Here is a 26,099-nt window from a genome sequence, read left to right as displayed (position 1 = left end):
TTAAATTGTCTAAATTTCATTGAGTTTTTCTCAAGAAACTCTAGGATGGCCATTTTAGGTAATTTATCTGGGTATCTACCAATATAAATATTTGAAGTGATAATCCTGGAAACGAAAGGTTTTAATGTTATTTGGTGGGTTTCTGTCACTGCCTAAGATTAAGATCTGCTGAACAATCGGGGAAATTTTGTCCCTGATGCACGAGGGCTAGTAGTCTTAAGCCCAAACTCTCACGAAGAAATTCTGTGGCAGTACAGAGTTGGGAACTTCAGAATGGTGGATATCAGAATTAATGCTTAATCCTCTGTTTTTGCTAATCTCAAGACTAACATAATCTCGAGATTATGTTTGTCTTGAGATTAAATATTTAGATCAACAAATTGGATTCTAAGAATGCCAGATTGGTTCGTTTTCTTGACTGGAAGGGCCCTCACTTAATTTCTCTTCCATTTATTTATTAATACATTATTTAAAATTGGTTACGAAAGAATCTCAAACCTGTTAAATATTTTTCTTCACCGATTAATTTACAAAATGGCTGACAACAAATTCTTTATTTCTTAGAAATTGCGGATTTCTCTTATGGGATAGTATTTATTTTCAAGGCTGTCATTGGTCAATACAATTTACGAACTATATTCCTGCACTCTCATTGGAGAAAATAATGTACGGATATCCAAAGAGAGAGAAAAAGAGTGGATTAAGGACTAAAATTAAAAGTTTCCACAGTGGATATTCGGATTAATTAGTTGGGATTAAAGGTTGCATCATATGTACTTTTATATAACGACGTACGTGTAATCGACCTTCAGACATTTTGTAAAAAAAAAATCTAGATTTATCTGCAGCATGCAGTCGGTAAAATCAGAAAATAAAGTTAGTATTGGGAACATTGTAGAAATTGAACTGTTGAACGAACCTCACCAGACTGCAACAATGTGTGTTAAAATAGAATTATTCCATAGGTTCTGACAACAGGGGTGCTTCAAATTAGTTCCAAGTAACTCCCCAGCTATTTCACCAAACTCTGAAAACTTATCTTCTCAAGCAATATTGATTTATTGATTGAAATCATATTTTTCTGAAAAGTTTGCCATGCTAGCGGTCATATCTCCGGTTCCCAGCAAGATGTAGACAAGAAAAAAATATTTCTAGAATTCTCAAATCAATGTGAAGAAATTCTTGTTCATAACTTGAGTACTGAAAGCGTTAAAATGGTTCAAAATATTTTCTATGATATTTAGCAGAGCAGCAAGAAAATATATATTTCTGAACTAATAATATTGATTCTAACTAAGCTATCTCGTAAATATTAAATGTAAAGTGTAAGTTGGTGGAATTTTTAGGGCGCAAAATTTTATTTCCACTTATATAAACGACAAATAAATATTACTATATTATGTAGATTCTTTAAGAATATGTAGATTATTTTAGAAAACTTCTATTGCTTTAAATTCTAAATTTCAAAAGAAAACTGAAACGCTAAACCGAAAATTCGGTTTTAAAAAGTGTTTTTGGAAAAATTGAAACTCTGTGAAACAATGTTTCATAATTTAGTATTGTGTTATGTACAATTTCAATCTGGCGGTCTGCATGTACATTTTTATGGCTGTAATAATGTTAAATTTTATTCATGTGTTTTCTTGCACATGTGTATTTTCGTTATTATGTAGAATTTGATGCATGTGGCCGGTTATGTAAAATGATATGCATACGTAAGATTTCAATCTTTTTGTTTATGTATTTTTTTCACGCACATTGTTTTACGAAAAGAGTATTTTCATCTAGCCATTTTTCCCCTTGCTGAATAGCTAGACGGGAATTTGCAAGTCATAAATGACGTAACAATTCACCATTATTTCCTCCTACCACACCATTTTTCGTCCGTACCATAAATGACGTAGCAATTCACCATTATTTCCTCCTACCACACCATTTTTCGTCCGTACCATAAATGACGTAACAATTCACCATTATTTCCTCCTACCACACCATTTTTCGTCCGTACCATAAATGACGTAACAATTTACCATTATTTCCTCCTACCACACCATTTTTCGTCCGTACCAAAAATGACGTAACAATTCACCATTATTTCCTCCTACCACACCATTTTTCGTCCGTACCATAAATGACGTAACAATTCACCATTATTTCCTCCTACCACACATTTTTTTGTCCGTACCAAAAATGACGTAACAATTCACCATTATTTTCTCCTACCACACCTCTTTTCATCCAGGCGTGGCTTCTGTGTTTTCAAATGTATGTTTTATGCCTTAAAACACTTTTTCAAATTTAGGCAACGTCATATGTTATGATTTGATTTTGTTTAAAATGCATTTTGTTTGAAAAATAAAACGATATAATTAAGCCAATTTAGCACAAAACGGAAAATACGTGTGCGCCTCACCTTTTTTAGACTGGACCACACTGCACTACACTTTTCTGATGTTTTCGTATTTTACTCCTTAACTGGAACTTTCAGGTGATAGTCGCTGGGATTTTCAGATTCTACAACTAAAAATTTTTTATTTTGTTTTTTAAAATAATTTTCGCTGGCGCTGGATTTTCGAACATTCCTGGAAAATATGAAAATATCGTCTTTATTATCAAAAGTCCTCGAAACAGGAATAAATGTTTTCAAAAGTAACTCTCAGATCATGAAAAGTACAAAATATTATGAAATATGAACTACTTGCGAGTGCGTCGAAAAATAATCTATGACTATTGTTTCTAATATCTGAATGATTTATTTGGAATTAAATTGATTTGTTAACGATCCGAGTTGAATGGTGCATCTTTCTGAATTTTTATGGACACTACGTTCTGATCGGTATTAGTCGTTTTAATAATAAAATAAAGTGCTTTTTTATCGCATTAAGCCTATACCCCCTTTCATTTTTCGCGAACACTCCCTTTAATATTTATTGAAAAAAATCCACGAAGAAACTTTTCAGTATTTTAGGGCACCCTTTTTTGATTTATAGGCAAACTTATATCTATAGTGCTAACATATGTTTATTTTCCGGAATATATAAATTAAACAAAAAATATCAAAACAACTATTTATTTCAAATCAGGTTTAGTGCACGGTTACTGAAGTATGAAAATATTAGATTTTAAATTACGCAATAATGTTGATATATGCGGTAACTAATAAAGAGTCGGTTCATGGTTAAAAAAAATAAAAGAGGAAAAACGTGTGATCTCTGATTAAAAGAACCCCTTGGAAAATAAGAAATACAGTGGAACATAAAAAATAAGATAAAGGACACCCTGTAATAGAAAAGGAACCCTTAAAGAACCCTGGAATAGAGAATAACCGTGGATTGAAAAGGAAATCGTTAAGAGAAAAGGAACTCTAGAATAAAAAAGGAACTCTAGAATAAAAAAGGAACCCTTGAATAGAGAAGGAACTATTGAATAGAAAAGGAACTATTGAATAGAAAAGGAACTTTTAAATAGAAAATGAACCCTGGTAAAGAAAAGGAATTCTTGAATAGTAAAGGAACTCTTGAATGGAAAAGGAACCCTTGAATTGAAAAGGAACTCTTGAATAGAAGAGGAACCCTGGAAAAGTAAAGGAATTCTTGAATAGTAAAGGAACTCTTGAATAGGAAAGGAACCCTTGCATAGAAAGGGAACTCTAGAATAGAAAAGGAACCCTTGAATTGAAAAGGAACTCTTGAATAGAAAAGGAGCCCTGAAAAAGTAAAGGAATTCTTGAATAGTAAAGAAGCCCTTGAATAGAAAAGGAACTAATGAATAGAAAGGAAATCGTGAATCGAAAAGAAATCCTTGAATAAAAAGGGAACTCTTGAATAGGAAAGGAACTCTTGAATAGAAAAGAAACCCTTGAATATAAAAGGAACTCTAGAATAGGAAAGGAAAGGAAGGAACCCTTGAATTTAATTGGAACCCTTAAATAGACATGGAACTTAAAGATAGACAAAAACCGTTGAAGGAACTCGTGAAAAGAAAACTATCCCTAGAATATGAAAAGAACTCTGCAAAATCAGTGATCATATTCACCTAAATGCAGGAGAAACGTGGTTAAGTAAATAAGTAAAATTAATTAAATTAGTAAGAAACCATGGAACAGAAAAGGAATCCTGCTAATGATAAGGGGTACTTTGGAATAGAAACGGAACTCTGGAATAGAATAGGATCTCTTGAATAGAAAATGAACTGAATAGACAAAAAACGGTTGAATAGAAAAGGAACTCGTGAAAAAAATTAACCCTAGAATGTTAAAGGAACCCTGAAAAATAAGTGACCGCATATCACCAAAATGTAAGTAAGTATCCAATAACTGGGAACTTGGAATAGAAAGGAACCCTGGAATAGGAAAGGAACCGTCCAAATGAAAGGGGACTTTGAAAAAGAAAAGTGACTATGGAATAAAAAGGGAACAATGCAGGACGGATAGAAAACCCTGGAATAGAAAGGGAATTCTGGAATATAAATGGAACGTTGGAATAAAAAAGACGGCAACAAATTACTGGTAAATACTGTGGGTACAGTCACTTTAAATAAATAAATAATCAAGTTTGATTTTCATATCATTCAATCAAGTTCTTCTTGTGACTTAACACTCTACTGTGAATAGTCTGAAATCAGAGAGAGGCAATAAATTAAATATTAATAAATTGCGATATCTGTAATTCAATCCAAAACCTTTTCTACTGAATATACGGAAGACATGTTATTATTTTTAATTTAACAGAACTTTCTTATTTAGCATCTGAAGCTTTGCCAGTTCTAATTGTTAGAATTTCTTGTTTTGAAATTTCAAAAAACAAATAAATCAAACTTGTCTATGTCTATTTATTTTTGAGTAATGAAAGAAAAATGCTTATTTTCTATTTTCAGATTCATAAATCACATTAAGGCACTAGAAAATGGAAAAGAAGGTATAAATGTACAAAAAAATCATAACAATAATGCTGAACTACCTATCTATTAAAAAAGACAAGAAAATCAAAAAAATTTGCAAATTTTTAATTGCGAGTTTCCTACATTTTTAGATTGTAAAATTGATTTTTTTCTCTAAGGATATGTTGTCCAGACTTGCAGCTGGGGAGGTTATACTTGGAGATGGTAGCTACGCTGTAACCCTGGAGAAACGAGGGTAAAGGACCAATAAGCGCTTCTAATCCATTCATCTTCGCAACCTGATGTCGTAGATCTTTGATTATTATATAAATTAGAACGAAATTTGTAACATAAAGTTACAAAGAAAAATGGGATAAAAATTAATATTATTATTATAAAGATTTATTCACACACAAAGATATAAATACATATATAAATGGTGTATTTTAAATTTGTTTAAATGAATTTTTGAAAATACAGGTTTCCAAAAGAAAAGAGAAAGATATGCAAAATTATGCACAAATAGACAACATTGATTTTTACTCATTACATAACATATTAATCATTTCAGTTATTACGTAATCATCGAATCCTTCAACATATAAATTATTCATTCTTGTATTTAAAAGTTCTTGTAAAACCGGAACTCTCCATGCATGTTCCAATGGGACATCAAAATATTTCATTTGTTTCTTAACTAACATTTTACTGAGATCCGAAGGATTTACAGAACAATCATTTGCAATATAAAATAAATTTCTGCCAAGAACTGTGTTAAGGTCATTAGAGTTTGTGGCAAGTCACATAAAGGATTAGTAAAGAAATTGTGTCTTTGCCACAAACTCAGTTTTAAATAATCTCTACATCTTTGCAACCAAATGTCGTTGAGCTTACATATTTCAATTGGGATTAGAAAATTTGAGTTTGGGGCAAAGACTCAAAATTTCTTTTAGATTACGTTAAAATCTGATATGTTTTCGATCATATTTCCTCATTATGAAGAACAAAAATGTTGCTAATTTACCAGTCTTGCAGTTGCATGAATTCGACCTTCTCCAATTCTTCTAGTTGAGTGTATAAACTTGTACAGTGTTTAGTTCCAGGACTCAATAAGAATATATAAATTAATATTTAGTTATGTGAAAGCTGGAGATTGGACACCGGAAGCTGCACCTGAACATCCACAGTAAGTTATCATCATTTTTAAAACATTTATTAATATTAAGAACGAATTAGATAATAGAAATCTATGTTTTTCTTTTTGAAAATTGGCATTTTAAATTGTTGTGTCTCTGAATAATGCTGCAGAGTTAATGCAAGGAATTGTCAAAATAAAAACTTGTTAAGCCAGAAAAATACACGATATCTTCCACGTTTTGAACAGATAAAGCTTTAAAAGGAAACCATTGTGAATAGGGCATACCCCTCTTTAATACCCTTTGATATTCCAAAGAATGGGTAAAATTGTTTTTAAAATCTTGTTTAGAGCAGTTGAACAGCTTGAATTCTGCATATCAGGTGCAGATGTTAATCAAATATTTACATTCTGTTTAGAGCAGTTGAACAGCTTGCTATAGAGTTCTGCAGAGCAGGTGCAGATGTTACTCAAACATTTACATTCTGTTTAGAGCAGTTGAACAGCTTGCTATAGAGTTCTGCAGAGCAGGTGCAGATGTTACTCAAACATTTACATTCTGTTTAGAGCAGTTGAACAGCTTGCTATAGAGTTCTGCAGATCAGGTGCAGATGTTACTCAAACATTTACATTTTGGTGTCACGAGGATAATCTTCCCAAGGACTGCAAGTACACGGTAACATTTAACAATTCATTAAAATAACCAGAGTCCGAATTTAATAAATTTGAGTCGCGTCTCAAAACCGGTTTCAATTGAGCGCCGGCTAAAGTCTTGAAACATTGAATACGATTTTAAGTGGAACCAATCATATTCGAGCCGCGGCTTAAATTTAATCAGCGGCTCAAATTCTTTAAATTCGGCCTTAGGACAAAAACTTGTAAAAAGATTGATTTGGAAATCCAATACTAAATAATTTGGAAATCCAATACTAAATAATTTTGATAAAATGCTTATCATTTTGATAAAACACTGTAATTTTGATATAATACTATTATTTTAATATTTATCTATAATTTTGATTACATAATTACTACAATTTTGGTAAATTTATACAATTTTAATAAAAATATATAATTTGATATCATAAATACTATAGTTTTGGTATATTATTATAACACAATAATATCCTTTTTCTTTAAGTGACTGAACACTCGCAACAAACTATCTTTGCAACTTGATTGTGTAATCTTTAATATTTTCTAGTCCCTCTATAGTTTTCATATATTCTGTGTAATCTTTAATATTTTTTATCTAAACTTTTTGGCCTTACATAAACCATAGTTTAAAATATTTAATGTTTACGACCAATGCAGTTTTCAAAATTATGCTAATTAGAATATTTGAATTTGGAAGTGTTAATGGTTTAAAAGAAAAACTGGAAAAAGCACAAATTATAAATATAGAAGCAGATCGAAGCCACAGAAATACAATACTATTATGTATTAAGAAAGGCCTTTATGAAGGCTGGCAAAAATATATGAAGGTTGAACTCTGCGCCTTGTATGACTGGTTTTTATACAGGAAATTCATTTAGCAAAAAAAAAACTGAAAAACTCTCCTAATATAAATGTCTGAAATAATTGTTAAATAGTTTAAAATGGTAATGTCTATAAAATAATTTATCTTAACGTTGTAATAAGTTGTTGTTTAGTGTGATGAGATAAACCAAACATCTTGTGTTTAGTGCGATGAGATAAACCAAACATCTTGTGTTTAGTGCGATGAGATAAACCAAACATCTTGTGACATTGCCAAAAAAATTGCAAAGCAATATGGAACCATTACTGCAGGTAACATAAAGTGAAAAGAATAGACAAAAATTTAATGTTAAACTCATCGACTTTGCCCCTCATATGGGTTTATATGGGAGGGAAATCTTCATATTTTGCAGATTCAAGAAAGTTTTGTCATGGTTTAATAAAACAACGAATTTTCACTGACTTTACACTTTAAAACGCTTCGAATTCGACTTTTAGTTATGTAACTCTAAGAAGAAGAAAAAAAATATTTTTAAAATGGCAAAGAATCAAGTGTTTGCCACCAAATCAAATTTTCTAATTCAAATATCTTTGCAACCGGAAGGGGTTAACCGTTGATATTGATCAAACTTAAATTATTTTATCGAACAGTATTAATTGCTTGAAATATCGAAGGTCTACGAATATAGTTCCTTACAAAATCACAGTTTTTGGAAAAACTTAATTAAACCGACAAAAAAAATATATTTAATTGAACTGCGGTTTGCCACAAAACTCGAATTTTCTAATTTCTATATCTTTCCAACCTTATGGGGTAACCTTTGCTATTTCAAAACTTAGATTATTTTATCGAACAGGTCTAAGAGATCGAATTGCAAAGATATAGAACTAAGAAAATCAGAGTTTGTGAATAACTAAATTCGTCTGTAATTCAGCTGGATTGTCCCAGACTGGAAACTACGTGGATTCCAGCTCAAATGCCAAGGCGGAGTTAGATCTGAGAAGAGCTGTGGAGATCTATATTAAAAATGATATTGATGTTATTATCTGTGAGGTAATTAATATACATAGGACAAGATAATGTCTAACTAAATGTTATGTCGGTAACCATTATGATGCAAGAATCTCGCATATCCATTTTTTTCTATGAAAAATTTCAGTATTTCCGGAACATTGAGGAAATGGAGATTGCCATTAGAGTAGCAAAGGAGACAGATAAACCAGTAGCAGCTACTATGTGTATGGCCCCTTCAGGAGATGAAAACAATGTATCTGTCAGAGAATGTGCTGTCAGGTATGTATTCTTGAGAACTACACAATATGCAATTTGACTTTGTGGCAAAAAACTTTCTTTATTTAATTGACAGGTGTGAAAGGTTAAAAATCCTGTTTTTCTAATGCATGATATGATCCTAGGATGGCTAGAGCAGGTGCAGATCTTGTCGGTGTTAACTGTCTGTTTGATCCAAATATTCTTCTGGATGTGATGAGTGAAATGAAAGCTGCTCTAGATCAGGAGAATCTTCATCCCTATCTCATGGTTCAACCTCTTGGTAACATATTTTGGATCAAATCAAACTTCTTCGGATCGTTAGAATGGAATATAAACAGTTCAGATCGATTAAAATTTTAATGATCGTTCTTTAAATTTTCTGTAATATTCAAATTTTAAAAAAGTTAATTTTGCGAACGATCCTTATAAAGAGAGATATTTTAATTATCCTCCTTAAATTTTCTCAAATACTCAAACTTTAAACTTGCGAACAACCCCTTTAAAGAGAGATACCAACCCTTGATGTTGAAGAGAATTATAATGCTCGATTGGGAACCCAGCGCTGGCCAGGTTTTAAAAGTTACTCCGCCGTTTACCCGCACTTGAACGATTTTACAAAATCAAATCGGTCCAGGTGTTCCTGAGTTATGATCGGACAAACGACCAAACAGACAAACAGAGATAACAACTTTATATATATATATTCAGGATTCCGTTGCCCTGATGGGGGAAACTATGGATGGGTGACTGTTCCGGAGTTTCCATTTGGTAAGATATGTCAGCTTAGAGGATTGATCATTTAGAAATGTTTAATCTCAGTTCATTATGAATAGAAATGTGACCATTAATTCACGAAAAACATTTAAAATATCATTTTAAAGTAAATATACAAACAATTGATTTCATATAAATCTTCTATTTCAGCTTGTGAACCCCGTCAGATAACAAGATGGGAAGCGAAGAAGTTTGCTAGGGATGCCTACAACCTAGGAATTAGATATATTGGAGGGTGTTGTGGGTTTGAACCCTACCATATAAGGTATTAGAGCTCTGAGTTAATCCTACAACCTAGGAATTAGATATATTGGGGGCTGTTGTGGGTTTGAACCCTACCGTATTAGGCATTAAAGCTCTTGAATAACCATAAAATCTAGGAATTAGATATATTGGGGGCTGTTGTGGGTTTGAACCCTATCATATCAGGTATTAGAGCTCTTGAATAACCATACAACATAGGAATTAGATATATTGGAGGGTGTTGTGGGTTCGAACCCTATCATATTAGGTATTATGAGCTGTTGAATAACCATACAAACTAAGAATTAGATATATTTGGGGCTGTTGTGGGTTTGAACCCTATCATATTAGGTATTATGAGCTCTTGAATAACCATAAAACCTAGGAATTAGATATATTGGAGGGTGTTGTGGGTTTGAACCCTATCATATATATCGCACTTAAGAAGTGACTGAACTAGTAACTCCTGTTTTAGAAATTACTAAAAAGTTGACATTTTCAGAGCTATTGCTGAAGAGTTGAGAGATATACGTGGAAAGGTTCCACAAGCCTCAGACAAGTCAGATTATGAACTCGTGAAATTCAAGGAGTTTGAATCAAGGGGAATACACCGTTATAAGAACAAGTAGAAACATTTATGCTAAATACGGAATGCAGGTTTAAAAGTCTCCTGAGGCCGAATTTAAAGATTTTGAGCCGTGGCTTAAATTTAGGCCGCGGCTCAAATGTGGTCGGTTCCCCTTAAAATCGTATTCATTGCTTAAAGATTTAAGCCGGCGCTCAATTGAAACCGGTTTTTGGGGGTATTTACGACACGGCTCAAATTAATAAAATTGGGGCACAGGTTATTCAGTCTATTCTATAGTTTTACAAGACCCGTGTGTACAAGTGTACAATTCAGAAAACTTCAACAAACACGATTGAATCCAAAAACTTTGTAAACCGCAATCCTTACCTTCACTTAAAGGGATAGTTAAGATATTTTAGAAATGTTGGAGTTACTAAATAGTCATCAGATGATTCTAAACAATTATAACTATGCGGTTTAAAAGGTCAAAACCAAGATAAGAAAAGAAAAATGGGCTGATTTTAGTAAATACATTTTTCAACTGACTCTATCTAAACTCTTTTTTCTTCTAATCCTAATATCTTTGCAACACATGTCGTAAAACTTTTTATTTCAAACTATGAATTCTGTAATATCAAATAATCAAAGTTTAAAAATATAAACGGTTTACACCATCAGGTTGCAAATATCTATAGGGATTAGAAAATTTTAGTTTGTGGCAATGATTCAATTCCTTTAAGTCTTTTGTCGTTTTTTTATCGGTTTAGAATTAGAAGTATCTCTGTTTTAAAACTTTGGTGTAAAATTAGAATCGTCTGTTTTTTTTTATTTACACTTCCTTACCAAAATTTCAGGGCTTAAAAAAGGAAAATTTAATTGATTAATTATTTTATTTTTAAAATTTTTTTATTTGTTTACTTTATTATTGTCTCTAGGGGTAGTGAGAGCTGGTGGAAGGAGATGGAACCTTGTACTGGTAGACCTCTCTCCACTGCCTTATCTAGGCAGGATAATCCTGTCACTATTCATAAAGCTATCTTCAAATAGGATAGGATAGGGTTGGTTAGGATAGGATATGGTTGGATAGGATAGGATCTAATCAGAATTTGCTCTATGAATAATTATGTATACTATGTATATTTTTTGACAATTTTTCTTCTTATGTACTTTATTGTAACTTCGTGGACGATGGTGTTTCATATCAAACTTCCTAACATTGTACTGTATTGTTATCCATGCAGTGCATTCCTCAGTGCTCTTACAAAAATGGAAATGGAAATAAAATATGGAACACGGATATATGTTTTTTATAGACTGTATATCAGAGAATCTGATTTCCACAGTTAGACCAACATTTTTTAAAGTTAAGCCAATTATATGAAAATTATAAGGTTATACAAAGAGAGAGATCTAAGACTATCATGGTAATTTTTAATTTTTACTAGAAAAGACATTTTTTATTCAGAATTACCGATAAAATATTTCTTTTATGAATTCTTTGTCAAAGACATGAAATGAGTGATGTAGGGAACTACATAATACATTGTCCTGAAAAAGACCGAATAAAATCTGCGCTCGTCCGTGATGGCAACTGCGCACATGAATATTTACAATTTACATGAACCTTTTTTTGTTTACATGTAAATACTTCACAGCTCTGATTTCGAATTTTTGAAACTAGACAAAAGTTTTAGAAGATTTAATTATCATTTTAAAAAATGGTTCTAGGATAGAAAATTATGCAGAAAACACAACTGGTTATTTTTTTATATGATTTATTGGTTATTCTCCAATGTGGAACGGTATGTAAAAGTTTTAGTGTTAAAGTTTCCGGAATTTATAAAACTAGTCGATCGCTATTTTAACTTTTGATTGTTGCTCAATCTTTCAGCGACTTTTTTTCGATGGAACAATGGTAAACAAATTGCGGATTTACTATATGTTTTCATGGATTTTCAAAATTTTACGAAGAACTAAACAACTTTTGTACTTCTGAGCATCTATAAACCTTCCCAGAGGTCATGTATGGTCCCACACTAAATTTGTGCCCGATCAGTTCAGCTGTTTTGACGTTTATTGGATACAAACGGACAGGCAGACAGACAAGCAAAGTATTACGTGTAGACTACAAATGAAATTCTGAAATTGTATTATGAGCTGAATGCCAAACTGAGAGAAGATGAGAGTGAAAAAGAACAAACTATCTCCGATTATCCCCACTCCCCTTAAACACTAAAACAATTTGCAAAGCATAGTGCAATTTATTCCTTATCCCTTTTGACTGATATAAAATTGCGGAAACTAATTATTTATTGACTGCAATTTCTTTAAATACTTATAACTTTTATTGTAAATGAGATTAACCAAAATTCTGATATGATTATAGATAACACTATAGGGCTTTAAATAAAAGAGGTGAGTTAATAAATATTAAGTAACGTTAAAAATGTCGGAGCATTGACACATTTTGGCAATGCCTGGACCAGGGTTATCAATTTAAAGAAAGATTAAGAATTTGCCCCCTCTCTATAGCTGCGCCCCAAATTTTTCCATGGGGATGTCCCCCCGCCCCCCCCCCCGGCCGCGAGCCGCCTCAGCGCTGTTCCGTTTCCTAATTCCTATCGGAGAAAAATTAGTTTAGTATATAAATGTAAGGAATGTAAGTCGGAATTATTAAAACTCAGCTGCTCTCTGCAGTTCACAGTAAACATTGGACTGTACAAAAAAGTACAAGGGGAGTTTAGACTCGCACAATAACATGTCAATAACATAACATCTATTTGGAAAAGAAACCTTTAAATTGTGAAAATCTTGAAATGCGATACAGGAAAAGATTTAGCATCTGACTATGTTTTATTTCTTTATTACATTTTATATTGTGTAGGCAACAGTAAGTCAAGAATTTAAAAACGAAATAAATAAATCGATTCCTAGATAATATGTTGCTAAATAATTAAGAAGCCACTGGATGAAAAATAAACTCCTAATTTTTGTTTTAAAATGGCGTCTTCAGCCTCACAGGTTTATATGCTACTTATTTTTAATATTTATCTTAAAGATATGTTTCCAAAAATCGTATACTAGGACAGACCCCAACAAAAAAATAAGATACTTGAGTCTGTCCAGCAGAACGATTTTTCAATTTTTTACATGACCACTTATTTTCAACAAAATTGTTTATTTTTTTATTTATTTTTTGTTTTTTAGAGTCAGGTTGTTAGGTTAAGACTATTTCTGGGTCGAGCGCTGTGGCTAGGACAGGCTAGGGGGCCGGGCTGCGGCCACATGACCAATTACATTCATGTGTTACATATGAGATCCATGTACAAAATTGACAGGAGGGGGGGGGTCCATAGATCGTTCTCTACCTGATTATCAAATATTTACAAATAATTTATTAATAAATAATTGATGCGTCATTAATATATTCTAGGTGAGACAGAAATTGCTTGAAAAACTGTTAGACTGCGTTAAAAAATGTCAGGTATGTGTTTTATATAAACTTCAACAAGTTCTTAAATCGATATTACTACAATTTTTTCACAATAGCTTATTTTAAGAGTTGTTTGAAATGTGTCAATATTATTGATATTCTTTTTAAAAATAGTAATGTTGTGATAATAAGAAAATTTAATAAACAAATATTTATCATATATAGAATTGATAATGGATAAGCTATCTATCCTACATAACTGCTAAGAGTTTATTAGTATATAACAGCTCTGTTCAATGTTCATACAAAATTTTTTTCTCATTTTATAATGATGCATTTCAAATAACTGACCTGAGCTGGGAACACTTGTATTGTTAATAACGAGATCAATGCTTGATCTCGATATTTTGTTGGTCTACAGATTAATTTACGCTTTATTTGATATCCCTCATGGTAATCTTACCCTGGAGGAATAACTAAAATCATGAGATTAAGCACTGATCCTCAAATTAAAAGTGTCCATTGTGGATATCGAGATCAATTTATCGGGATTATGAGCATCCAAAACAAGTTCCCAGCTATGAAAACCTAAAAATATTCGTGTTGCGCAACAAATTCTAAGGGTCCTGCTCCAGGTTAGATACGGAGGACGGACTGAGCTTGCTACCGGAGAAGAGGAAACTATTGTTGAGCTCTGTAGACAATTGGAGCTGGTCCTGAACCATGGACTCAGAGATCAGGATACTAACTTGGGTCTAGCTGTCATCAGGTCATAATTACTCTTATCATATATTTTTAGCAATTTTTAAATGACCTTTTATATTCAATTCTTAAAAAAAAGCCTAACTTTAAAGCAGTGCCGTTGGATTCGTAACATTTTGGCTTCCTGGAAGATGCAAAATACCTGTTTAATCTGAAAACTCGAATCTGAACTGTTTAAAACGAGAGATTATCAGGGTCTGTCTTAGAGAACGATTTTTGGACCCCCCCCCCCCACCTCCTATCAATTTTGTACATGACCAATATTCAATTTTCAACAGCAAAATCATTATTTATTTAGTATTATTTTATGGTAAGGTTAGGTTAAGACAATTTCTGGGCCGAGCGCTGCGGCTAGGACAGGCTAAGGGCCGAGCGCCGCTCTAGGACAGGCTAGGGGGCCGGGCGCTGCGGCCACATGACATGATTCAAATGAGATTCATGGACAAAATAGATAGGATGGGGGGTGCAAAATCGTAAACTAAGAAATTACCAGATTATCAAAAAATTTATCACTCAATGATTCATGATATTAAAGCATAAAAATAAGCGAAAAAAAGAAGAAAATTAATTTGAAAATTTTTCTTTTGACCTAAAAATCCGGATTCATTTTTTTAGTGCGAACCCAGTCTCCGAATCCGCATCAAAATTAAATTGATCTAAGAACTGCTTTAAAGGTTTCTTTCTTAAGTGTTAAATGTAATTTCAAAGTTAATCGAAGGACTTGGCTGGGTTGAATGGCCACAGTTTCNAAAATTTGGATTAAAAAAATAATATAAATGCTTTTAGAAATGTTCGTGATTTGGTGGGAGGAGGAGAGGTGGCAGGACGTAACCTCTGGAATCTACTGAAGAGTTTATTAAACTCTCATGAACAGCAGAGGTTTATGCTCCTCAGTAAGATTAGCACTGATCTAGGCAGAGGCAGAGCTTGGATTAGGTTAGAACCTTTCTTTATTCTTATTGATAGAGATCTACTATTCCCTGATTTTGTACTGCACACCTATTACTCACATCACAAACAATTTTCTCTTCTCCGATTGAGTGATGATACCATGTATGTTTCCATGTGAACTTATGCAAGTTTAATGTGTACGACATACGTGTAATACGATTTATGTTGTGTATTGCGTAATGTATTCATAGTGGCTTTTTATTCGGGATCGCATCAGATATAGTTTTATGACGTTATCACGTATGTTAATCACGTTAATAGTACAAAAAAAGAATTCAAGATGATGAAAATGAATACACGAGTTTTTTCTTAATTTCTTCACGTCAAGGTTCTAATTAATTGTATTCAGGTCAAGTTTGAATGAGCAGAGCTTAGAACGGTTTCTTCTCTCTCTTCTCCGAGAAAAGCAGAAACTAAACCAGATATATGAAGAATGGGCATTTTTGAGGTTAGATTATTGCAATTAAAGTTTAATTTTCATAATATTAAATTAATTTTAATATAGGGATGATGAAAGATCAGTTTTACTTCCAAGTATGGCGGCTGGTTTAACATCTGTGAGATTTGCAATCAGGAAACTTTTTTTTCAATTCTTTACTTTTATAAAACCAGCGGTTAGGATCCATTTAATTTTGATACGGATCCGGATCCTGCTTTTTAATAATCTCTCGTTTTATAAGAAGATCTTGTTTGGGTTTTGACTTTTGAAAGCAAAAAGTTTTTCAGTTGATATTTTGTCCCTTAGATCCGGATCCGTGGATTTGCATATTTTTGAGGATCTGGATCCAGACAGCAAAAATGTTGCAGATTCAACGGATCCGGATCCTAAGCACTGAAAAACAAAAGAATTACAGAGGACTTTTTTAAAACTAAATATTTGAAAAAGTTTTTGATTAGAATTGATGATCCCGAACTGAATGGGGAATTAGAGAGCGTTCCTCAGGTTTTCTCTAACTCTCTCTCCTCTCTTCTCCCCGTTCTTAAACCATCCCAATCTACAAAGGATCCAAGCCAAGAGATCGCACAAGGATCGAAGACTGATCAAGTTATCACAACATCTAAAAGTCGGTCCAAAGTGAAGAAGAAAGTAAAAAGTTCTTCACAAGTTATATCATTTGAGGACTCTATATCGACCCCAGAGCTTGGAGAGGAGGCTATTCCCGAGTCTCCTTTCTCTCCCTTCTCTTCACAACCGACGGACGATTCGTTTCTATTCAGCCGGAAACAAGAGGAGCCTGAGGAGGATTTTAGCTCGGTTCCAAGTCGAAATAGTAGATCACCGAAACGGACTGATTCCTTTAGTTCAGCAGGTATCCAAGGAGTAGAAATAAAATGAAAATTTGGTTTAAAATCAAAACTATAATTTTAGTCTAAGGTTATACTAAATTAAGACAGGGTATACTATAAATTTTTAAAAACATTTTCAGAAATACATGATTCATTTTGATTCAATGGTTAGGTCGTAATTTTGACAATTTATTCTATATACATCTCCATAAAAATGATTTTTTTTACCATGAGATACGCAAAATGCCCTTCATTGAGAGAATTAAGAAATAAAGCGGCATAATTTCCTTTTTTAAGTTTCAAGTGCATCGGAGCAGACTCGGGAGCGTGTTCAAAGTATGGATCTCTACTACGACCCTGTCAGGTTGAAGACGGAGAAGCAGGACACGGAACCAGATGATATTGATATATATAATCAACCTTATAGAACGGAAGGTAAACCTTAAAATACTTCAACTGTCAACATTTAATATTTTAAGGATAAACATTTTCNGATGCTGATCCGTTGGATCCCCAACATTTTGGCTTTCTATACCGGATCCGCACAAATATTCGGATCCAGGGGTCAAAATATCAACAAAAAAATCTGAATTGTTGAAAAAGAGATATTATCAAAAACTTCCTTATCTCTAAAATTTTAATCATAAATTTTTTTAAAATTCTTCTTCAGGTGAAAGATGATTAAATCTTAAAGAAATGTTCATGCCCTGGATCCGGATCCGCATCAAAATCAAATGGATCCTAAGCACTGTCCCAATTAATGTTCAATTTTCCTTTTTTCACCCAAACCTTGAAAACTCATCCCTAATGACAGTTGCATGCAGGCTGTAGATACAGGCCACGGTAGTTGGGGCTTAACTGCTTCGGCTACTGCCACTCGGGCATAACAGCATCATTGCATATGTCATGCTATATCTGTGATCCATGCACCCCAGAAGGGGGCTCTGGGTTGCAGGGAGGGGTGGTTACCTGAAAACACTTGCGGTATTGGGGAGTCATAATAGGTAGATAGATAGATTCTGTTAAATTCAGATATTCTTTTTTTAGAAAGTGAAGACAATCCAATAAAATTTTTAGATGCCCTTACTCCTGTAACTAATAAGGTAATATTCTAGTACATGATAAATACAAAACCATAATGCTCATTTAAAATTCATTTTTGGAGCGGAAAAACATGTTTGGCATTTATCATGCTAATCATTGACGTTTTAATGACATTTTTGACTCTAAATATGAAATGACAAGATTCAAAAATTTATTTTAATTTTTCTCTCAATTCTTCCAAACATTATTTCTTGAACTTTAGGACGTGGGAGCTCTGTTCCCTGTTCATCCCGGAGATTTATCCCGGTCCTCTCCCCCGACTATGCAGCAGGATGAGTTCGATTACACTCCTACTTCTAATCCACTAGATACAAACTCATTTAATGGAATGCCAAACTTAAAGCTCTCAGTTAATAATGATAATATTAGGTATATATATATTTACTAGCTTGGAAACCCAGCGTTGCACAGGGTCATAGTTAGTCCCGCCATTTACCCGCACTTAGACGATTTTTACTGGGAAACTAAATTCTCGCTTCAAAACCGACCCACTTACTTAGAATCTCAATACCAAGCTAATACCAGTCCTGTGGCTCTCCCGAGTTTTTAAATTTTGATTTTGATTTCTCAAGAAATTATGCATTTTAACATAGGCAGAATTGAAATTTTAACTTTTAAGTTTTTCCAAAAAAAATTACAAACTGAATTGTTTAGTAATGTTAGCTCCTGCAGTGGAGAGAGTGATCGGAGTAATAAGAGTTTGGGGACAGAGGAACTCAGGTCTCTAGAATTCATTTCTCGACATTTATTACGAAAAGTGACAAATTCTTCATGTAATCAAGGAATTGTTTTATTTTTTCTTATTTTCTAATCCTCAAATCTTTTCATCCCAATGCAGTAGACCTTAGATATTTCAAACTAAGAATTCTGTTAAATCAAATAATCTACATTTCAAAGGTTTACGCCATTAGGTTGCAAAGATAAAGGGATTAGAAATTATAAGTTGCAACGACATAATTCTTTTCTTCTTTATTTCGATTAACTGGCTTTTTTTGCTTTATAGTTGCTAAACAAACAAAAAGTAGGATACATATTTATTTTCAAAAATATATTTTGGTTTGGGTTCTCTGGGTTGGTACAATTGTCTGAATAAAATTAATAATTAGGAAAGCGCTTTTATCTGTAATGGAGAAAAAGGAAGAACTAGAACAGCAACTTAAAACTTTAAGGTGAACTTTGTATTGATATTTTTACGAGAAAAAAATCCTTAAAAACTTCACCGTATTTTAGAGAAATACATTTTTTTTTTGAGAAATAAGAAGGATTTTAAACCAATCTGGAGAAAAGAAGTAATGGGAAATTTAACTTTAAAAATATTAATTTTGAACTTTTAACTGAGCATTAAAAAGTTTTAATTTCAATATATTTAACATATTGATCTGTTTTTCTTAGGTCCTCCCTTGAGAGTGAAGCAGTGTCCAACCGAGAAATAAAAACAGAATTAGAAAATCTGAATTTAAAGAAACAGGAACAGGTTAGGATAATATTCAAGGATAATCAGAGTTCGAATTTAATAAATTTGAGCCGCGTCTCAAATCCCCAAAACCCGGTTTCAATTGAGCGCCGGCTTAAATCTAGAAACATTATTTGTCCTATGTGTATCCAAATACACTTAAATACACTTAAAACCGTGTACAATTGCAGATCTCTTTTAGCGATTCAACAGATAGTGAAAGTGGATTTTTTAATATTGCAACCATGAACTAAAGAAATTAGATATATTCTTTTAATTAGATTAGGTAATTGGCCAAGGCATATAACTAGAAAATTGTTATCTATGAAATAAGCATTAAAAAATATTTTAAAGTTTGTTTTGTATTTTTCTGTGAAATCATTCAGAATCATTAAGAGTAGAGTGCAGAGAACCGGTGTCATGCCTGGAGCGAAATCGTTCCTACAGCGAACGCTGGTTATGCTACGCGACAAAGCGCAAGATTCTATAAACAAACACTTATATTTATGGAACCGGGCGTGACTAAAGCTCGAGCTTACTTTTAAAATCTGAATGAAATGCCTAGGTTGAAAAGCTGGAAAGTAGGAACAGCGTCCTCTCTCGTGAGAACGAACTCCTCAAACATCAGCTCAAGAAATATGTCGGAGCTGTTCAAAAACTTAGAGACGGACCTCAGGTTATAATTTTTTCATGATTATTTTTACGTGTTTTTAGTGTTAATAAATATCAAAGAGTTAATTAGAATTTCCTCCAATCATGTCGAGCAAATAAACTTTTATAGAGAATTTTTTTAAACCCATTTATAATGAATGTTCTTTAATGCTTGAAGGAAAACTGATCTACATCAAAATAAATAAATAGTTTCAGTTTTAATTGAGATTTTGGCGAATGGCGATTCAATCAAACTTTTAATATTGCAATTTCATTAATATAAAAAAGAGTTCTATACTTATATAATAAGTTAAACTAAGGCTTTTACGCCGCCCAACTTGCCTCAAACACATCTTTTAGTCGTTTTTATGTTAATATTTTGGAGGTATAACTTTTATAGGGTTAATTTTTTTATCTTGAAGTTCAAACAACTTTTGATAAAGAAATCTTCGCATTTTTGTATTTACCACTCTTATGAGTTAAGTCTTAAAATTCAAAAGTTTTGGTAAATGTTAAGGAAAGCTGACCTGAGCTGTAAAGATGAAATATTCAGCTTGACCTAAACCGATTAACTAAATAGGATTAAATATACAGGCCTACGAGACCCTGGCTAGGCTGGAGAGCCAGAACGAGAGCAGCGAGATTAACAACAAGTACGTGGATTATCACTTCGAGGCCAGCGAGTACGAAAAGAAGTTGATCCAGGTAGGAAATCTTGATATAAATCACCATCAACATAACACTACTTAAATTTTATTGAAAATTTGTGACAATCTTTACACTTATGTATTCATTTTGGGTTTTGAAATTCCTCTTCTAGAATTAAGATTTCTGGCTTTGTTTTTAAATAAAATTTTGCCCCCGCCCCCCCGGAACACCTAAAAGAACAGATAAATTTTTGCCCTTCGAGTGCCGCAGCATTGGCGGTCTAAACATTTTACAATTTCCACGCTAACATAATATTAGGTAGCTGAGATGCACGGAGAACTACTTGAATTTAATGAATGTCTGCAGAGAGGAGTACAGAGCCGTGATGGTGTAATAAACCGGCTCCGTCATGAACTAGTTCTGCTCCGTGGTCCCCTACCTGAGGACCAGGAGAACTGGGATACATCTAGTCTAGCCAGCTCAGAGATTAGTGTTGGCAACAGTCGGGTTCTTGTTAATATTTGGATACCTTCGGTGTTTCTTACTGGAGAGGGTTCAAACCGTCATCATGTTTATCAGGTCTAAATTTTTTGGTTTTTATTTTTGATATTTCCGTGTTTTCCGTTGTCCTGTTTCTGTTGAGTGTTCATCCCCCCTGAAGTTTTACCCATTCAAATACAATGTTAGACAAAAAAATATGTATTTAAGTTGGAAAGCACTAAAAAACTGAAAACCTCTCAAAAGTCTTATTCCTTTTTAAATTATGGAACCATTAATATTTATTCGAGACATATGGATAATTTTGTAGTTGTTTTTTCAAAATATTCTAGATAATAAAGCTTTTTGATCATATATATATATATATTTATATGTTAGCTATAGCTGGCCAAATGTCTGGACCAAATTTTTAAAGGGAACCCATGGATACCCTGGGGGTAACATAGGCTAAAAAAATTTAAAATGGAAATATTTTTCAACAATTTGAAGTTTTTGTGAAAAATTCCACGGGCAACTAGTCTGTAATAATAAAAATAATAATTAATAATAAATAAGATAAAGGTTGATTTTTAAAAGTTAGATAGTTTAATTATAATAGGTTAATTCAATTTTATGTTGATAGAATTATTTGATGGATATTTAAATGCGTTCCTTGAATGGTTGATTGATTGATGACATGATTGATTAATTGCATGATTGATTGATTACATGATTGATTAATTACATGATTGATTGATTACATGATTGATTGATTACATGATTGATTGATGACATGATTGATTGATTACATGATTGATTAATTGCATGATTGATTGATTACATGATTGATTGATTGCATGATTGATTGATTACATGATTGATTGATACATGATTGATTGATGACATGATTGATTGATTACATGATTGATTAATTGCATGATTGATTGATTACATGATTGATTGATTACATGATTGATTAATTACATGATTGATGTCTTGATTAATTGAGATCTTTTAAAATCTTTTGTTTCAAATTACCTTCATTGTTTAGGTTTATATTAGGATCAGAGATAGTGAATGGAATATCTACAGAAGATATAATCAGTTCCTTGAATTCCATTTACAAACACGGAGAACTGATCCTGTAGTCTCATCCTTTAACTTTCCACCAAAGAAAACTGTTGGGAACAGGTAAATGTCGTTTTCGAAATAAATTTATTTTTGTTAAATTAATTTTTATTCAACTTTTATAATTTAATTAGCATAAACAAATCGAATCAAATCAAATCTGCAGAAATAATTATAACAGATATCAACAAAACATAAGTTCAATAAGTATGAAGTATATGTAAAATTACTGCAGCATCTCCTAAATTTACATAATTATAAAAAAAGCAAAATGGAGTGTCTTTTAAAGCGACATTTTTCCAAAAAAAAAATTTCATTTTCAAGATCCGAGAGGTTTGTTGAGAGTCGGAGAAAGCAGTTGCAAGCCTATCTCAGAACTATTGTCAACTATTTGGTAAACAATCTTACAAAATTTTAGCAAGTTTTGCATTCTTGCCAATATGATAAGAATTCGATCTGTGCTTGGTTTAAAAAACACATTTTTCTGAATTCAATTTGGATACAAATCAAAATCAGTCAAAGTTTGTGATGAATATTTTTTTGTTTTATAATGATCAATTTCCTCGTATTGTAATAATTTATCATTAATAATCAAAGGCCAGTTACACTATACTATATACATACAGTAAACATGTATATTGCATATGCAATAATAAAAATAATAACATTACATGTACAATATATATATTATGAAAAAGATATTTTCATTACATAATACATAATTCATTACATAAAGACAAATTTTCAATGTTTCCATTTTGTCCTAGAAGAAGTTTAATGTCGTTTATTCTGTAGGTGAGTACCGACTCCTCTTTATCTAGTTCTCCGGAGAAAGAAACCCTGATCCGTCTCATTCCATTCTTCTCCGATACTCCGTCCCCGGATACTCAGCCATCCCGTCCCTCTCTCCTCTCCAGGCGGAGCAGGGAATCTATTAACCGACTCAATCTATGATTCAGATTAAAAATTATTTATTTAAAGATGAAACCCTGGTGAAAATGGGAATAATATCCAGACCAAAAATAATATTTATCATTTAATTACAATGAAATATAAATATAAATAAAAGAATATTAACTACATATTGAACTCAAAACCAAATAACATTTTTGTTTATTTTGAAGCATTGGCCTCGAAGTTCACAAACTCAATTTTTCATCTGAAAAATATTTTGGTTTTTCAAGAAATTCCTGTTAAAAAAAACATGATAAAAGGATTGATTTGACGCTGCTGAAATGTTTTCTGATTTAGTAGGGAAAAGCAAATAATTGAAAGAAAAATATGACCTGCCAAAAAAAACATATGCCCTTGGGTATGTGCTCAAGGAACCTCACAAATATAATATAATATTAATCTTATGAGGATAAAAATGTAATAATGGAATTCTTAAACTCGATGAAATAATCTTGATGCATTCTTTAGCGCAGGCCTTCGTTAGCAATAGATTATCCTATTCTTTTATCATATTTGTTATGAAGTTGTGCGGGGAGTCTGACAAATTTTTAACACGTTTTATATGCTGCATTATAACTATTGGGGAAAATTATTTATAAAAAACTCTGATTTTGGATAAAGTCATGTGGATATGTAGAGGTAAACAGCTCCAGCCCTTCCCTGTCCTATATTCCCCTCTCCTTCACTTCTTTATTTGCCAACCTTCCAACAGTTCTCTACCCTCCCTTTCCCTATCTACCCTACCTTCCCCTTCTCGTCTCTTCCTTTTCCCTTCCGTAGTTCCCTATACTCCTTTTCCCTCTTTCCCTTCTGTGGGTCTTAAATTATTAAATTAGATAATTAAATTAAATAATTAAGTAAGTGATTAAAAAATTAAGTAATAAATGAATGATTTAAGTAAATTTTAAGTTGATTTAGTATAGGATAGTAAGTGCCTGAATGAACTAAGTAATAAATTCAATTATTGAAGTGAGTGTTTAAAAAGTTAAATAATAGATTCAATGCCTAAGTAATGAAAAATAAAGCAAAAATAGTAATCATGGTATATTATCAATTGAAAAATTTAAAAAAAAAGATTTTAAATCTGAAAATGTCAGCAGACCAACATTAGAATTGTAAAAAAAAATCATTTTTCTTTCTTAATTTTTGTTTCCTATGTCTTGGTTTTCCAAGCGGACTTAAGTTTGATTGAACAATTATTTGTTTATCCGCACTATATAGTGCGGATAAACGTTAGTACGAATGTACGTTAGTTAGATCAATCATTAGTGGAAACGATATTTCACCCAAAGGTCATCCTGACATGATTTTAGATTACGAAAAATCCTAATTTATAAAATAAAAATAAATTCTGGAAACCCAAAGAAGAATGAAATGAAATGACGGTTCTTAAATTTAAATCAAGCAAAAAGACAAAAAATAAAAAATAATATAAAATCTTTGTGGACAAAAAAGTTAATATTAAGGTAAAAAAAGTGATTCTTTTTGTCTCTACCTGTTTGCTTGTTTTAGTAGTTCTGTTACAACATATCTTTCTTTCATTTGTCAAACTCTTCTTCCTCCTCTCTTCTGCTTGGGAGCATCCATCGGAGCCTTTAGGTCCCGGATATTTTTCACTTGAGGGGCTCCACCAACTAGAACGAAAAATGAATAAAATGAACACAATCAATTTAGAAAATAATTTAACTCAAGATATAAAATTTGAAATTATATGTGTTCTATGAATTGTCAGAAATCATGATTTCAATTCATGGAAATGCGCGAAAAATATGAAGAAACTTCACAGTGTAATTTCCTGTTTAACCAGAGCTGAAAACTTTTGTGTTGGATATCCACAGAAAGACATTATTTCCAGATTAAATATTGCTTGTTCTCCACATGAATTTAAACTCCAGATTAATTATTCGACGGGATATCTGGATATTTCATTCTAAAGTTTTCAGCACAGAGCTGAAAACTTTAGAATGGTGGATATCGGGATTAAGGCTTAATCCACTCTTTTTCTTAATCTGCAGATTAAATATTGCTTGTTCTCCACTCATTTTTAATCTCCAGATTAATTATCCGATCAGGATTAAGGATATCCCATTTAAAAGTTCCCATCTCTGAGCTGGGAACTTTTGAATGGTGGATATCAGGATTAATGCTTGATCTACTCTTTTTCTTAATCTCCAGATTAAATAATGCTTGTTCTCCTCTTTATTTTAATCTCCAGATTAAGTTACCGATCGGGATTAAGGATATCACATTCTAAAGTTTTCAGCTCAGTTCCTCTTGAGATTCAGCCCTGACATGGCACCTTGTTCCATCCTTGATCCAGTTCTTCCAGAACAGGTTCCTTGGATAGTGGATACCTATCTTTTTGGGAATCTTCTTAGCTCTGCTTCTCCTTTGGTGCTGTGGAAACACCTCAACACGGAAACGGACCAGGGCCAAAAAGTGACTTTTGGTCCGTTTCCTTCTTTGTTCAAGAAATATCGGAAATCCCTCAATACTAAAAAGTGTTGAGGGATTTCCGAATATTTTTTACCCATTTCCGCTATATTTAACTTTTTTCGCACATCTTTGGTCCGTTTCCGGTTTTCAGAAAGTTGTAAATTTTTAGTTTTTGGGTCAGTTTAATTTTTTTCGATTCGTTTCCGCATATTTTAGGTTCGTTACCGGTTTTTAAAAAAGTTATAAATTTTCAATTTGTTGGTCGGTTTCCTTTTTTTTGATCCGTTTCCGCAAATTTTTGGCCCGTTTCCGGTTTTCAGAAAAAGTTGTAAATTTTCAGTTTAATGGTCGGTTTCCGATCCGTTTCCGCAAATTTTTGGTTCATTTCCGATTTTTGATTTTCCTAATTAAAATAAAATACAAAATTTCAGTTTAATTTCTTTATTATGAAAAAACACGTTAAAT

At 32.4% G+C, this 26,099-nt stretch overlaps 2 protein-coding genes across 2 annotated transcripts; both read left to right on the top strand.

Moving 5' to 3' along the window:
* Positions 1-4,875: 4,875 nt before the first annotated feature.
* LOC111700817 (betaine--homocysteine S-methyltransferase 1) lies at positions 4,876-11,647 on the top strand. The gene is made up of 12 exons (XM_023471860.1): positions 4,876-4,916; positions 5,058-5,134; positions 6,014-6,064; positions 6,581-6,689; positions 7,732-7,804; positions 8,428-8,546; positions 8,653-8,786; positions 8,909-9,045; positions 9,474-9,533; positions 9,690-9,804; positions 10,285-10,407; positions 11,286-11,647. Exons 1-12 carry the CDS (start codon positions 4,905-4,907, stop codon positions 11,395-11,397), a joined length of 1,122 nt encoding a protein of 373 aa, XP_023327628.1. The 5' UTR covers positions 4,876-4,904; the 3' UTR covers positions 11,398-11,647.
* Positions 11,648-13,097: 1,450 nt separating this feature from the next.
* Positions 13,098-23,326, top strand: LOC111700816 (sorting nexin-29). The gene is made up of 20 exons (XM_023471859.1): positions 13,098-13,177; positions 13,309-13,371; positions 13,784-13,834; positions 14,419-14,552; positions 15,332-15,481; positions 15,846-15,944; positions 16,002-16,070; positions 16,394-16,806; positions 17,081-17,218; positions 17,831-17,886; positions 18,090-18,256; positions 18,542-18,607; positions 18,994-19,056; positions 19,280-19,361; positions 19,906-20,016; positions 20,586-20,696; positions 20,958-21,218; positions 22,168-22,307; positions 22,569-22,638; positions 23,040-23,326. The coding sequence occupies exons 2-20, from the start codon at positions 13,351-13,353 to the stop codon at positions 23,196-23,198; spliced, it is 2,361 nt and encodes a 786-aa protein (XP_023327627.1). The 5' UTR covers positions 13,098-13,177; positions 13,309-13,350; the 3' UTR covers positions 23,199-23,326.
* Positions 23,327-26,099: the final 2,773 nt, after the last annotated feature.

The sequence above is a fragment of the Eurytemora carolleeae genome, unplaced genomic scaffold (genome assembly GCF_000591075.1).
Source record: "Eurytemora carolleeae unplaced genomic scaffold, Eaff_2.0 scaffold398, whole genome shotgun sequence".
NCBI classification, from domain to species: Eukaryota; Metazoa; Arthropoda; class Copepoda; order Calanoida; family Temoridae; genus Eurytemora; species Eurytemora carolleeae.
The sequence above is the reverse complement of the archived record's forward strand: the minus strand, read 5'-3'. Positions and strand labels throughout refer to the sequence as shown.